This window comes from Primulina eburnea, chromosome 14 (assembly GCF_022965805.1).
Source record: "Primulina eburnea isolate SZY01 chromosome 14, ASM2296580v1, whole genome shotgun sequence".
NCBI lineage: Eukaryota > Viridiplantae > Streptophyta > Magnoliopsida > Lamiales > Gesneriaceae > Primulina > Primulina eburnea.
The window spans coordinates 21594970-21611205 of record NC_133114.1 but is presented as its reverse complement, the minus strand read 5'-3'; the positions used below and the strand labels follow the sequence as shown (position 1 = coordinate 21611205).

The 16236-nt window shown below is 34.8% G+C and overlaps 1 protein-coding gene across 1 annotated transcript; it reads left to right on the top strand.

The window, feature by feature from the left end:
* Window positions 1-8542: 8542 nt before the first annotated feature.
* LOC140812526 (uncharacterized) lies at window positions 8543-13396 on the top strand. The gene is made up of 3 exons (XM_073170816.1): window positions 8543-8924; window positions 10217-10365; window positions 13034-13396. The coding sequence occupies exons 1-3, from the start codon at window positions 8739-8741 to the stop codon at window positions 13170-13172; spliced, it is 474 nt and encodes a 157-aa protein (XP_073026917.1). The 5' UTR covers window positions 8543-8738; the 3' UTR covers window positions 13173-13396.
* Window positions 13397-16236: the final 2840 nt, after the last annotated feature.

Below are 16236 nucleotides of genomic sequence, written 5' to 3'. Positions count from 1 at the left end.
GTTAGTCGGGGACATACAGAATAAGACATGTATATTATGTTTGTATGTTGTAAAATAAATAAAGAACTGATGTTGTTTAGTTACATTTGAGTTAATGTAAAAAGCGAAAATTTGACCCACTTTTTATATTAATGATCCATTTAATCCCAAGAAAAAGAATTCGAGCCCGGGTCCCCACATTGCCCCATTATATGCATCAACAATTGATCATAAGAAAGTCAGAAATCATATTTCTGATTAAAATCATCGAATCATGGTAAGAGTGTCTAGTAGCAACGCCCCATGATTCCCTAGGTATCACTGATAGTGATTGCAAGAATTATTCGATTATGATTAACGTACAGTACGTTCCCTTCATCTCATATATCCCGGTCGAATCTGCAACCATTGGTTAATCTAGGGTTGCATATTAATTCGATAACTATGTGACACATATAAATAATGGCATCGCATGTACTATTGGAGAACTCCTTCTCTAACGTACATCTCATACTCTGACCAGAGATTCCACGCACTATTATTTCATCAGATCACATAAGATATCCACACCCATAGGTGAGCAGTGAATCCCCGACTACAATGCACTGGGTCCTACATGTGTCGCAACTGTACCCAATCTCGCCACCTGATTACCCTCCTGGAGTCGGTAAACGAGTCAAAGCACAACCCTAGCATGTAGAGGCTCAGTGTTGTCTCGGGTCGTAAGGACTAATGGTGTACAATCATAATCACGGACTTATCCTCTCGATGAATGATAACCACTTTGAAAGTCTGAGGGAGGGTAGTTCGGTATAATCATCATATGACTACACATCTACATGTTTGGACATCTCTATGACCATACCAAGAAACGCGGTACACAACATCACAGATGCTAGTCTCGAGCTCAAACGACCTTTATCCATGTTTTAGGCAGCTGAATTGAGTAGGAACGAATTTAGATTATACAGTATTTATAAATGAGTTTCAACATCGAATTACAATTCGTTTATATTAAAGTATAATAAAAGACTTTATCTATGCTGATTGCATGGGTATACAGATAACGTAAAACAAAAACATAAAAAGTTAAATTATATTAAAATAAAGATTGTTTATTACACAAGAGTCAATAAATTTCCTAGCCAACCGTAGGCTTGCAGAGCATCTACTCTAACAATCTACCACTTGCCCTAGAACCAACTACCCTTAACTTTAATCCCATTGTTTCGCGATGCTTTTCAAACAATGGTCCTGGCACGGGCTTTGTAAGTGGATCAGCGACATTATCTGCAGAGGAGACTCTTTCGACTGATATATCTTATCTTCCCACAATCTCCCGGACGATGTGGAACTTCCTTAGTATATGTTTGGATCGTTGATGAGACCTTCGTTCCTTTGCTTGCGCAACGGCACCAGTGTTGTCGCAGTACACAGGGACTAGATCAACTCCATTAGGAATGACGCCCAACTCTTGGACAAAATTTTTCATCCAAACTGTCTCTTTTGCTGCAGCAGAAGGAGCAATGTATTCAACTTCAGTGGTGGAATTCGCAACGGTGTCTTGTTTGGAACTTTTCCAAGAGACAACTGCACCATTTAGCATGAATACAAAACCAGAGGTCGATTTCGAATCATCTACGTGACATTGGAAGTTAGAATAAGTGTAGCCTTCCAATTTCAATTCTCCACCCCCATAGATCATGTAGTCCTTCTCAAGTACTTAAGAATATCTTTCACTGTCTTTCAAAGCATTGGACCAGGGTTCGCCTAATATCTGCTTAAAACACTCAGAGCGTAAGCAACATCAGGATGTGTCGATATCATATCATACATGATACTACCAATAGCTGACGCATATGGAATACGTGTCATCATCTCTATCTCTCCATCAATCTTGGGGCACATTGCATTAGATAGAGTAACACCATGACACATTGGTAAGTATCATCTCTTGGACTCTTCCATATAGAATCTCTTTCGAATGGTATCGATATAAGTCGCTTGGGTGAGCCTCAGCATCCTCTTTGATCTATTTTTATAGATTTGTATTCTCAATACATAAGATGCTTCACCCATGTCTTTCATGGAGAATTTACTTGCTAACCATACTTTAGTTGATTGCAGTAATCCTACATCATTCCCAATGAGTAGGATGTCATCAACATAAAGTACTAGGAATGTCACTGCACTCTCACTAACTTTCTTTTACACGCAAGGTTCCTCAGGATTTTTAGCAAAACCAAAATCCTTGATAGTGCTATCAATTCGGAGGTTCCAACTCCTTGACGCCTGCTTGAGACCATATATTGATCTCTGAAGTTTGCATACCTCATGCTCACTTCCTACTGATGTGTATCCCTCAGGTTGAGACATATAAATTTCTTCTTTGATGTCTCCATTGAGGAATGCAGTTTTTACATCCATTTGTCATATCTCATAGTCGTACCATGATGCTATGGCTAGTAGTATTCTAATGGACTTAAACATAGCAACTGGTGAAAAAATTTCCTCATAGTCAATTTCTTGTCTTTGAGTATAACCTTTTGCAATCAGCCTTGCTTTGAAGGTCAATACCTTCCCATCCGCCACAAGCTTTCTTTTGAAGATCCATTTGCATCCTATGAGAACGATTCCCTCATGTAGATCCACCAATGTCCAGATTTGGTTTGAATACATAGAGTCCATTTCAGACTGCATGGCTTCAAACCATTTGGTTGAATCGATATCAGATATTACTTCTTTGAAATTCATTAGATCACATCCAATACAATGCTCATCATGGCTTTGTTCATGAAGAAGCGTATATCTTGCAGGTGGTCTAATAACCCTATCAGACCTTCTAGAAGCTTGTAATTCAACTAATGGTTGTTGGGGATTAGTTTCAACTTCTACAGTTGAGGAAGTATTTTGAATTTCTTCAAGTTCTATCATCTTGCTTTTTCTATCTAATAGAAATTCTTTTTTCAAAAAGGTGGCATTTCTTGAAACAAACACTTTTGCTTCATTGGTATGATAGAAATAATATCCAATAAAATTCATTGGATATCCTACAAAGTAGCACAAAGTGGATCTACTATCCAATTTGTCTCTCAATGTCTGCTTCACGTAAGCAGGACATCCTCATATTCTCATGTAAGAATACTTGGGAGTTTTTCTCATCCATGTTTCATATGGTGTTTTATCCACTGTTTTGTATGGACATTATTCAACAACATTGCCGCAATTTCAAGCGTAAAACCCCAAAATGATGTAGGCAATTCATTGAATCCCATTATGGATCTAACCATGTCCATCAAGGTTCGATTTCGACGTTTAGAAACACCATTCAATTGTGATGTTGCTGGTGGAGTTCACTGTGAGAGAATCTCATTCTCTTTTAGATAACCCAAAAATTCAGCACTTAAGTATTCTCCACCTCGATCAGATTGAAGTGTCTTAATACTTCTTTCTAGCTGGTTTTCTACTTTAGATCTGAATTCTTTGAACTTTTCTAATGCTTCAGATTTGTGTTTCATCAAATAAACGTACCCATACCTCGAATGATCATCAGTAAAGGTAATGAAGTAGGAATGCCCAAATTTTGTGCTAACACTTAGCGGGCCACAAACACCGTGTGGATCAAATCTAATAGACCATGTGCACGTTCCACGTTTCCATTGAATGGAGTCTTAGTCATTTTTTCTTTTAGAAAGAACTCATAAGTAGGTAGAAAATTTATGTCTGACAAGTCAAACATGTATTCTCCCACTAGTTTGTGCATCATTCTTTGGGAAATGTGACATAGTCTAGCGTGTCATATTTGTGTGGGATTTGGATCATCTAACTTTATTTTGTTTGTTGTTGAAATCATGTTTACTTGGACATTCACTTATAATTTTCAGAACATTTCTAGCGCATATAATTTCTTATGTCCGGACTTCTTGCAGTGAAATAAATATGTTCTGACTTATCGGGCTTTGTAGGCCTTTTAAGTGTCCTTCAGAGTTTTCCTCTTGTTGGGTTTGTTTTTCTTATGAGGGGCAGAACATTTCTTTGCCTTACATTTTGGGTCATTTTTCGTCTGATGAGAAGCTCATTAGAAAAACAAAAATTTCTTGTTTTATGGCGATCTCATAAGTTATAAGCGTATTGACTAGTTCTTCAAGGCTATCATCTATCTTATTCAAATTGAAGTTCACCATAACCCCGTCAAATGAGGAAGAGAAAAACAACAAATTGATGTCATCAAGTAACTCGTTAGGAATCACATATTCCAAGCCCACCATGTTCTCAATAAGTCCAGTCATATATACACCACACTCATGGGCCAGAGCCCCATCTTGCATGTGTGTAGTCATGAGCTCCATAAAAGTGGTGTGCATCATTTTATGAGTTTCATGCACCATACAACTCTTGCACGTGTATTCAAATGTCAGCAGCATTCAACATTTCCTCAAACTATCTATACAGTTCATTTGACATAAAAGCAAGCATGTTACACTTTATCTTGCATACTATGGTCCTACCATCTTGCATGCTTTGTCAGTTCATCAGGACTGATATTAGTGTGTATGTCATTTTCTCTAATGCAGAACAATTTTCCCAACGAGTTTTGAAAATTAGATTTGGTAAGCTTGTTAATAACAAAACGGATTACGTGACGAAATCGAAAATATACTGATATGGAAACAGAATAATAGTTGCAGATTATTTTAAAATAATTTTAAGATATAAATTATGGATTTTTATTTTATAAATTTCCCTCATACTATTTTGACATTTCCACCACTCTCTGATGAAAAGAGAAATTGTATTTCCTTAGTGGGCACATAGAGTCCAATTAGCCAATTATAATCCCGAATAATATCAGTCAATTATAATTTCTAAAAGATGGAATCCAATTGCATCTCTATGTAACCTCCGCGTGTTTTTGTCTTAAGTTTAATAAGGACCCAATAATATGACGCCTTTATTTTCAAGTGTCAAACCGAACCATCAATATGAAATTGTAGTAGACGGTTGCCATGAGTTCCCCCAATAATATGAGTTGAAGTCATACGAGTTCCACTCCATTCACATCATATGTCTGGTGGAAGTCACAGCTTTCCGACTTCCCCAATAATATGAGCCAAAAACTGTCTGCGGGTAGCGATCAACATGCAACCACGGTTGATGGAAGACAAGAAAAATTTAAACTCTTTTAATTTTTACTTTTTTTGATTTGATATAAATTTTGAATCATATTCAAAAAAATTTTAAAATTGTTCCATCATTTTAATTTAAAAATCGTGTGCCATGTTTGTATGTTTGTCGAATTCATGCAACTATATTATTTAATAATATACATACATGCATACTACTATATATCGCATATATCATAATATGACATTCAACAATAAATAAGGATGATCGATCGCCAACACTATTAGATCCATGTGAGCCAAACATGGATCCAGATCCAAAACCTAGGTGAATGCAGGGATGGAAATGCAACTTATTACAAAAGCTTCCAATATTTAACATGTCTTTCATCTTGTGCATCGGGTTCACTATCTTCCAGTCTTGATCTCCAACTATTTCTAATAATTACATTTAAACAGCCATAGCACATAAGAGATACATCTCATGCCGTGGGAACGGGCATAAACCAGGCCCACTTTAATAATATCAATATTAGCAAAATGAAGAAAACATTAAAATATCTTAATATACACATAACACTTTGATTAAAGCTCTAGATCATTCTTCATGCATTTAATATCAAATATTAACACCAATTTAATTAAACAAAATTAATTAATTGACAAATCATATATATAATATTTTTATTACTAACAGCCACAATTATTAAAGAATTTAATAAATTAAATAAACACTTTATTTAATTTTCAATTAAATCAATAATAATTGATTTATTCTAAATCTCATTTTTACCATAAATAAGTAAAATCATATTCTAATTATTTATTTTGCAAGAAAATTATTAATTTTTCAAAAGAAAAATTGAACCAATTTTCAAAAATATCAATTTTGCCCAAAAATTTGAAAAATAAGAAAATTGCACCCTAGGTCCAAACAACTCAAACCCATCATCCAGCACGGTTCCCGAGACGCTCCCAGGCAGCCGCCCACTGCCCGAACGTTTCGGGCAGCGGCAAGACTCCTGTGCGCCCAGGGCGCCGTGCGCAGTCCGAACGCTGCGCGCGCAGCCGTGCGCTGGACGCACTGTTTTGTGAAAAAAAATAATTTTTATGGTGCTAAATTTTTTTGTGTGGATAGAAACAAATTATTCAATATCAAAACCATATGATTTAGAAAAACCTTGGCTCTGATACCACTGTTGGATCTCGGTTTTCTCGTGCCCAAAACGCATCGGAAGTTTTAAAAATTTTATTTTATTTTGACAATCAAAATATTTGTTTGAGTACTCGTATGGTTTTATAATTAAACCCATCATAGGGAGTTTAAACTTTTATATCTTTGATGAAAGATTCACGCGGCTCCAACTATTCTGGGGTTAGCGGAAATAGCTCTTGATGAATTCTCTACGAACTTTCTTCAAATCTCCTTTCTTTAATCCTCCTAATCAGGTCCACGACAAGAAGATTTATTCATATTCCAAATAGCACTAGATTATTTGGAAGAAAATTTTACATAGGAGATCGAAATTTGAGAGGCGGACTCAAACTCTTTTTCAAGAGAGGGTGGCCGTAATTCTATGAGAGGAGAGGGGAGAGTTTTCGAAAATTTGGTGTCAAGTGGAGGGTAAAGTTATAGCTTGATTACTACCTTTTATAATTAAGGCATGACCTAATACACATAATTAACTTTAATGGGCTTTATTAATTAATTAGGCTAGTCCAACTAGTTTAAGTTAATTAATCAAAGTCCATTAAAACTTTAATTATTTAGTATGTTGGACTTGTACTCCTACAAGCCCATTAAACACTACTTCCTACTATATTTAATTTAATTTAATATAACACTACTTTTGAGTTTAATAAATTAAATCCATTATAATTTCAATATTTGAATTTAATATTTAAATTATAAAATCAACTACTTGAATTTATCACCTCTAAAAATTAATATTTAATAAACTCAACTTTTGAGTTTAATAAATTAAATTCTCAAATTTTATAAATTCAACTCTTTAAATTTATTATCTCCAAATTTTAGAAATTCAACTTCTTGAATTTACTATCTCATAAATTCAAATCCTTGAATTTATTTTCTCAAAATTTAATTATCATAAATTCAACTCCTTAAATTTACTATATCATAATATAATTTCAACTCCTTGTATTTATTCTATCAAAGGGAACAAATGATCCAGTTCTTGTGTGACCCTCAATAGTTCAGGGATACAGCTAGCCGTGGTTCACAACTTCTTGTGATTTAGGCATAATCTTTTATTTGAGCTTACCCTAATTTACTCCATTCTATGCATCAACAATTGATCATGAGAAAGTCAGAAATCATATTTCTGATTAAACCCATCGAATCATGGTAAGAGCGTCTAGTAGCATCGCCCCATAATTCCCTAATATCACTGATAGTGCCTGCAAGAATTAATCGATTATGATTAACGTATAGTACGGTCTCTTCATCTCATATATCCCGATCGACTCTGCAACCTTTAGTTAATCGAGGGTTGTATATTAGTTCGATAACTATGTGACACATATAAATAGTGGCATCACATGTACTATTGGAGAACTCTTTCTCCAACGTACATCTTATACTCTGGCCAGATATTCCACGCACTATTATTTCATCAGATCACATAGGATATCCACACCCGTAGGTGAGCAGTGAATCCCAGTTTACAATGCAATGGCTCCTACATGTGTCGCAACTGTACTCAATCTCGTCACCTGATGACTCTCCTGGAGTCGGTAAACGAGTTAAAGCACAGCCTAGCATGTAGAGCCTCAGTGTTGTCCCGGGTCGTAAGAACTAATGATGTACACACATAACCACGGACTTATCCTCTCGATGAATGATAACCACTTGCAAAGTCCGAGGGAAGGTAGTTCGGTATAATCATCATATGACTACCCATCTACATGTTTGGATATCTTTATGCCCTTACCAAGAAACGCGGTACACAATATAATAGATGCTAATCTCGAGCTCAAGAGACATTTATCCATGTTTTAGGCGACTGAATCGACTATGAACGAATTTAGATTATACAATGTTTACAAATGAGTTTCAACATCGAAATACGATTTGTTGTATTAAAGTATAATCAATGACTTTATCTATGCTGATTACATGGGTATACGGATAAAATAAAACAAAATCATAAAAAGTTAAATTATATTAAAATAAAGATTGTTTATTAAATTTGATTTAATAAATTTTTTAGTCAACCATTAGTTTGTAGGATATCTACTTTAACAGGTACAACTGTAACAGAAGAAAATGGATCATACAAAAAGATAGTATAATTGTAAAATACTCTTGGCTTCATTAATTAACAATTGAGATATTTACAGTAATTTATGCGTGCAATTATAAATAATTCTTGTAACAGTATACTTTTTAGTCTTTATCATAGAATGGCTGAAAATAAAGATGAAAATTTCAATTTAAAAATCCCGTTCCATCCCAGATTGCCCCATTCCCCTGTCCATCCTCCAGTTCAATTCCAATTTTCTCATTTGCATTCCAGTTTTAGAACCCAACTCCAATCACTTTGATCATATACGCTTTGAAATTCGAAATTACTTGTAATTGTTTGTGGAAATCGAGGACGAATCCTATCCACTATGGCGAATTTATATGTGCAGGCGGTGCCGCCGACGGATCTGAATCGGAATACGGAGTGGTTTACGTACCCTGGCGTATGGACCACCTATATCCTCATATTATTCTTCTCATGGCTTGTCGTGCTCTCCGTTTTCGGATGTTCTCCGGGCATGGCGTGGACAATTGTTCATCTTTCCCATTTCGTCGTACGTGTTTCGATATTAGGGTGTTTTTGTGTAAATTCATCTGTGGCTGTTTATACATTCGTATTCTACATTCCATGCGATCGATCGGTTGCGTTAGGCAGGAGATGATTGTTGATTTGGTTGTAGTGTTTGAGTAAATGTACGGATTTCGTAGGGTTTTTCTGATTTTTTGTTTGTGAGAAAGTTTGGTCACGATCTTTTTGTGATTGTATTCTTTTCTATCTGCTGCTATTTATATTTGATCATTGGGTTTTCTGTAATGGTTTTGCATCATGACGATTTATTTGGTGGACAAGCTGATATGGAGTAGAACTTGATGAGTGGAATTCTTTTGATATGATTCTGTTTAGGATTATCCATTTTCATAATGTTTTGATGCCACTAGTGTGCCAAATGAAATTCTTTTAACGGTGTGAAGAAATTTGCCTGTTTTCTCCTTGAATTTACCATTGCATGACTCGATTGTGGAAGTTTGTTATTTATAATTAAATTGACTGGTCTCTTGGGCATTCAACTTGAATGGACTCAAATTTCTTGAAAATGAAATAAGGGCGTGAGAATTCATCTGGGCTGTAAATCGAGTTTCAAGTTGCAGATTCTTTTTAAATGTTTCTTAGCCAAAATACTAGTACACACGTGGGTTTCAAAACTAACCTCATAAAAGATATTGGTTGGGTTTATTTATTATTACAATTTTGGGTCGTCCAATGAGGAGCATAACATTTCAGCTCCTTGTATATTGCAAGATGGATCTTGGATAACATCTAGCTTTATATGAGCGATTTTTGGTGCATTTTTCTGAGCCTGATGGTTTTGTTATGTGATTAAATATGTGAGAATTGAGATATAATTTCTCTATGGCTTAATACATGGGTGGGTTTTTGGAGTCAAATGTTTCATGGAATTTAACTAATATTCATTGTTTAAATTTAAAGACGAGTTAACTTCTTTTCAATGTTGGACGTTAGATATTTTTATTCTAATAATACATATTAGCTTTTAGAATTACATCTCACAAAAAGTTTGGTTTGTCCACGGAGAGAGGAAAAACAATCAATTCTCAGATGCCCAATGGTGCTGTTGGAGTGGTTAAGGGAATTATTTGCAAGTATGAGTCATGGTTTATGCCATTTTATGGAGGAAATACTTTATTCTTTGTATGAGATAATGAAGCAATGCTCGTATATAGACTATACTCGAAAAATATTTATTTTAATTCTGAGGGTTTCTCTATTCTTATATGCATTTAATATATTTGATTGTTTAATTGGATAAACTGTCTGATCTGTCAGGTCACATATCACTTCTTTCACTGGAAGAAGGGAACTCCGTTTTCTGATGATCAGGGTATCTACAATAGATTGACTTGGTGGGAGCAAATTGATAATGGCAAGCAGCTGACCCGCAATAGGAAGTTTTTAACAGTTGTCCCTGTAGTATTGTAAGTGTACAGTCAATTCTATTAATTGTGTATAGTTGTAAATAACAATATTATGTTTTCCTAATGAGTGATATCTTCTGCAATTACTCTGGCTCTGTATCAGTTCACTCAAATCAAACCTACAACAAGGTCACTGTCCCATTTCTTCTTTGGCATCAATTTTGATGGCTATATCATCTGTGTTTGACCCTTTTGGGCCTTAGAGTCCGCTTTTTTTGGGAGGACTGAATGTTGGACTGAGATTTGACAGTGTAGGGGTTGAAGAAGGTTTCACAACTTTATTTATGTCAGATTAAAGAGGAAGGATAAGAAAGATGGGAAAGGGACGGTGAAGCAATCTCCTCTAATGAAAAATTTCCAATATCTCCACTAGTCCATTACTCCTTTACATAGGTGTTGGTGGAAAGGTTGAATTTAAAAGAGTTGAAAATATTAAATATTGGAAATTTGATTCCTGCTTTCCCTTCCCTTTCACATTGATCAAGAAGGGAGGTTCAACCTTTCCATCGCAAGGGTTGGACCCATTTATTGTCCCCTTTCCCTTCTCAACGTGATGATTCATGATATTTCTTAGGAGAAAACATGTCTCATTAGAGTAAAAATTTAGTGTGTGGTATATTCCAGATTGAGTCACTTTAAGCCAAAAAAATAGTGTGTTCAGAATTAGTGTTCCCCTCTGTTTCTTGGGAAATGATTTTGCAGCGTATGCTACAATTCATGATATGCTTGTGAACCTCATCTATATGAATGTCGTATGAGGAATAATATTTTATCTAGTTTAATGTCCACTTACCTTATCAATATCGGAAAACAATATTTTCTTAGCCTACATAGAAACTGCCCAAGGGGGGATGCGTTCGGGAAATTCAAATCTTTCTATAATTGCATTATCATTTAGTTGGTTTGTTCCTGAGCCTTATTTTGTTTGATTGTGCATTATTCTGTTGTTGGTTCATTAGCAAATTTTTCTGGTAAGAAGTCAGTTGATCTTGTGTACGTCTTTTGATGCATCTTTCTTATTGTGTCATTTACTTTTATTTTAATGTTTTATTGTTAGATAAGTAGATTTTAGTCGTGATTTCCTCTTGATTTATCAACAATTATGTTTAAGCAATAGTGTATTAGAAAGGAAAGCTGCTAGTTTGGGATGTATTCAAATTAATTATTTGTCGATACTCTGAGGAGAAAAGATGTCCATTTAGCGAGACTAAGGACGTATCTGTATGCTAGAAGAATGGGTTGGGGATCTTCTCTTATGACTCCGTGAAAAGGATCGTGTTATGGGCATAGAGATCGATCGATCGTTAAGATCAGTGATTTCTTGGTGTTTGAGTGTCTTCCTTGTTTGCCTGTCTTGTGTTGTGTTTGTGCTCGCTGGAATAGAACACCACGAACTTATAAACTTTGGTTACGAAAAATTATCAAGCTACTTTATTAATCACCAATATGCCCTATTTATACATGGAATAAAATAGACTCCCTATTCTAGCTGGACTCAATAAAACAAAACAAGATAAGACCGATCCTTAATAAACCAATCCTCAAGATAAAGCCTAATCAAAGATAAAGCCAGTCCTGTAATTCAAACGTAACAAAAGCTAGACTCCTTGGCTCTAAGACTTCTCGCCAGCCTTCTTGAATCTTCCGTGCGTGTGTGCCTTGTAGACAATATCTTTGTGGTGTGGATCTGGGCTTATATGTGGGCTGAGCCCATGACATCTTCCTTTCTCAACTGGAAAACAACAATTTTCATACGATTTACCTACAAACTTAAGACTCTCCCCCTTCTGCAGTTTCACTATTTACTTCATACAGATCAGTCCTTTTTTCATTGTCTTCACCTAAAAGATATCTTGTCATTTAATGCCTTGTTCTTATGTCCATCCTGCAAAGTTGCAACAAATATGGTTTACTGATGCATTCTACAGTGTCATTGATTTTTTTTACTAACTGGACTAAAAAGTAATTTATAAATATCGGTATAGATGTTAAATTAAGCTTGCTTATCATGAACTTTTAATTATCTTTTTCTTTGCATTTTTTTAAGTCTAAAAATGATACATAGTGCATTATGGTTCACAATCTGGTTATTGAAGGATGCGAACTTGATCTTCAGCTTCTTTAGAATGTTATTGCTATTGTTATTGTCAATTGTATTTAGTTAGCTTAACTTTGGTGTGAAATATGCAGAAGGCATGTGTTAGTCATATATGCTTTTAACAATCTTCCAGTTAATACTTTATGATGGAACATGACAATGCAATATCTCGGGGTTGTTACATTAATAATACCAAAATAGTGCAGTTGACATTACTTTTACATGTGAGTCTTGAAAGGTAAAATTTGGTGTATTGAAGACTCACAAAATTTTATTAAATAGTGAAATATTTTTGTTATAGAAATATGTGTTTTGTGATTTCCCCGTTGGTATGCCACCATTTTTTACCGCCCAATATAATCTTGTCATTGATCTCGTTAGTATTATTGTGCGTTTAATTCTGTCTGCACACTACATACTTAACTCTTAACTTTATTGTGGTTTTTAATTTGTTGAAAATGAATATACTTTACTAAGGAACATTGTTTATTATCAGTGGGTTCTGTATGTTGATGCATCCATTGGCTCGCCTAATTATTGCTTTATGCTTATCCTTGTTTCTTTTGGCAGGTACTTGATAGCTTCGCACACAACGGACTATCAGTATCCTATGATCTTCTTCAATACACTTGCAGTGTTTGTTCTAGTGGTTGCCAAGTTCCCACATATGCACAAAGTGCGTATCTTTGGAATCAATGCCGATCAATGAACCATGATCTCCATTCTCCATGCACTTGCTCGATGCAGGTTTAATCTCAGCTTCAATACTTTGATCATATTATATGTTGCAATACTTTAGGGTAGGGACTCAAAAGGAAAAGATCAATTTGTCAAATATAGAAGTGACGTCTCTTTGGATGCTGGATATTCTCTGTAAGAACTCTGTGTATAAATCGATTTCTGGAATTGGCATATGCTAAAAAGTTTCCCTTTCGTAAGTCTATATTTACTGGAACCTAATCACTTCCATTGCTCCTTGTATTTACTGGAACTTATGATCACTTCCATTGCTCCTTGTAAAGTGGATGATAGCTGCCAGTGGATATTATTTGTGGTTTGCGTATTGCAAATTGAGGGATTTTAGTGGTCCCCAAAATTTAAGCAAAATCACAATCAAATGAGACTCGTAGAAGAGCTAAAAATTACGATTCGCCGAGGAAACGCGTAGGAGATCTATCCTTTGCTAATGTTGGATTGTTAATATAACACACACCAATACCCCAAATACTAGATAAACATTTTTAAAAAAGATATGTATGTGATATATTGAGTCGAATGATGTTTGTTCTAAACATGCGTGTGTGAATATGAAATTAAGTGCAAGACATTGCAAATTCAAAATTTACAGGTTTTGATGATTGATTAACGTGATAAATAAAATATGATTATTTGGATATCATATGTTATTTTAGAAAGGAATACACAATGAGGTTAGATAAAATTACCTAAAAAACAAAAGGCAAAAACTTGTGTGAGACGGTCTCACGGATCGTAGTTGTGAGACGGATCTTTTATTTGAGTTATCCATGAAAAAGTATTATTTTTTATGCTAAGCGTATTACTTCTTTTTGTGAATATGGGTAGGTTGATCCATCTCAGAGATTAAGATTCGTGAGACGGTCTCACATGAGACCTACTCAAAACAAAAATAATATCAGAAATCATTTCTAAATATTTAAGTAAATTTGAATATTTAAAAGAGATATTCACCATTAGAGACGTCAATGGGGCGTGTATGACTAAACCCAAGACTTGTTCCATGAAGAAAACTTTGACCCATTATCCTTCTCACTCCGATTAAATATTTTTCAGACCCGCCCCATCCCGAATACGAAATGATATAGGGTAGATCCGTGAGACCCGTGTGACCCGAATTTTTTTAAAATAAAAACAGTAATCTTCTTTTCACATTACTGAATTATGAAATAGACAAGCCTCTAAATACAACACAATAGAAAACTAATTCATATCTTCAACCTCACTTAATAATAACAAACAAAGTATTTTCACGACATAATGAATACATAAAAAGATGAGTTATTAGCTCTCCAAAAAAAATCTTGACATTCCCAAAAATAAGTCATAACACAACTTAAACAGATCAATATCAAATCAGCGAGTAGGCAATATTTCAGACACATTATTCGGGATCATCTTCCTCTTCATCAAGAATAATGAGACAAATTGGTAAACTACTTGAATAATTAACTACAAAATTAAAGACATAAAGTACATTGAAAAATAAAACTGTAATTTAAAAGTGTAAAAATATGTAATTTAAAGAGAGAAAGTACATTAACAAAATTAAAATGAAAGTATAATAACAAAATAAAACTGTGATTTATTTCACCACATCTCACAACCATATTCGCGAGCACATCAATACCTCCAAAGTCGTTGGAGCAAGCCTACTAATATGAGGACCAACTATTCTTCCACTATTGCTAAAAGCAGATTCAGATGCAACAGTGGATATAGGAATAACTAAAACCGTTATGATTGATGTGGGTTACTAAAAAAATAAAAATAATAAAACTAAAACCCTAGAGTATTTATATCTACATATATCTGACGGGTATGTGGCAAGTATCATATGACTCATGAGCCGTCCCATATACAGGCGGGTCTCAAAAATTAGACTCGAGACCCGCCCCATGACCCATTAAGTATGCCCAAACCCGCCCCATATGAGGTGGATCTATTGCGGGTCTAGGTAAAATACGGACCTATTGACATCCCTATTCACCATAAAGCAAGAAGCATGACACTACCCATTGATTAATTTTACAAAAAAAATTAAATATAAAAATGCCAAAAGCTATTGTACATAAGGATGTCAATGGGTCTGGGTAAACAATAGACCCGCGTGTATGGGGTGAGTTTGGGCATACTAAATGGGTCATGGGGTAGGTCTCGGTTCAATTTTTCAGACCCGTCCCAATATAGGGTGAGTCATGGGTTCTATAATACCCGTCCCATACCTGCTCCATATATGTAGATATAAATATTTTCGGGTTTTAGTTTTATTAATTTCATTTTTTTAGTACCTCACCTCAACCATAATGATCTTAGTTATTCCTATGTCAACTGTTGCATTTGAATCTGCTTTTAGCAATAGTGGAATTATAGTATCTCATCTAGTAGACTTAAATATTGGCTACTCACTGATTTTATATTGGTCTATTTAAATTATATTATGACTTATTTTTGGAGATGTCAAGATTTTTTTGGAGAGCTAGCAACTCTTTTTTTATATAATTTTTTATGTCGTGAAAATACTTTGTTTGTTATTATCAAGTGTGGTAAAAAACGTGAATTAATTTTCCACAATCTTGTATTTAGAGGTTTGTCTGTTTCATAATTTAGTCATTTGAGAAGAAATATTGCTTTTTTTAAAAAAAAAATCGGGTCTCACGGATCTACCCGGCCCCGTTTCGTATTCGAGGTGGGGTGGGTCCGAATAATATTTAACCGGGGTGGGACGGGTAATGGGTCAAAGTTTTTTTCATGGAGAGGGTCTTGGGTTTAGCCAAACTCGTCTCATACCCGCTTCATTGACATCTCTAATTGTACATAGATTATGAACCACAAATTTCATGTTGCATGCTAGATTCTTGAAATTTCTTTAAATAGTAATAAATAAATATCGGTGATCATACTATTATCAATGATAATAATTACCAATTCCAAGACAACAAAGATTTAAAAATTGAAAAGTGAAACGTAAATAAGATATTTCGGACAAAGAACGAAGCAAGACTAAATTTGGATAG

Bases quoted from the DNA above. Each gene is read 5' to 3' on its own strand.
- LOC140812526 (XM_073170816.1), top strand. From the start codon at position 8,739: ATGGCGAATTTATATGTGCAGGCGGTGCCGCCGACGGATCTGAATCGG. The intron at 8,925-10,216 runs GTACGTGTTTCG...CTGATCTGTCAG, and splicing joins TTCATCTTTCCCATTTCGTC to GTCACATATCACTTCTTTCA. The intron at 10,366-13,033 runs GTAAGTGTACAG...TTCTTTTGGCAG, and splicing joins ACAGTTGTCCCTGTAGTATT to GTACTTGATAGCTTCGCACA.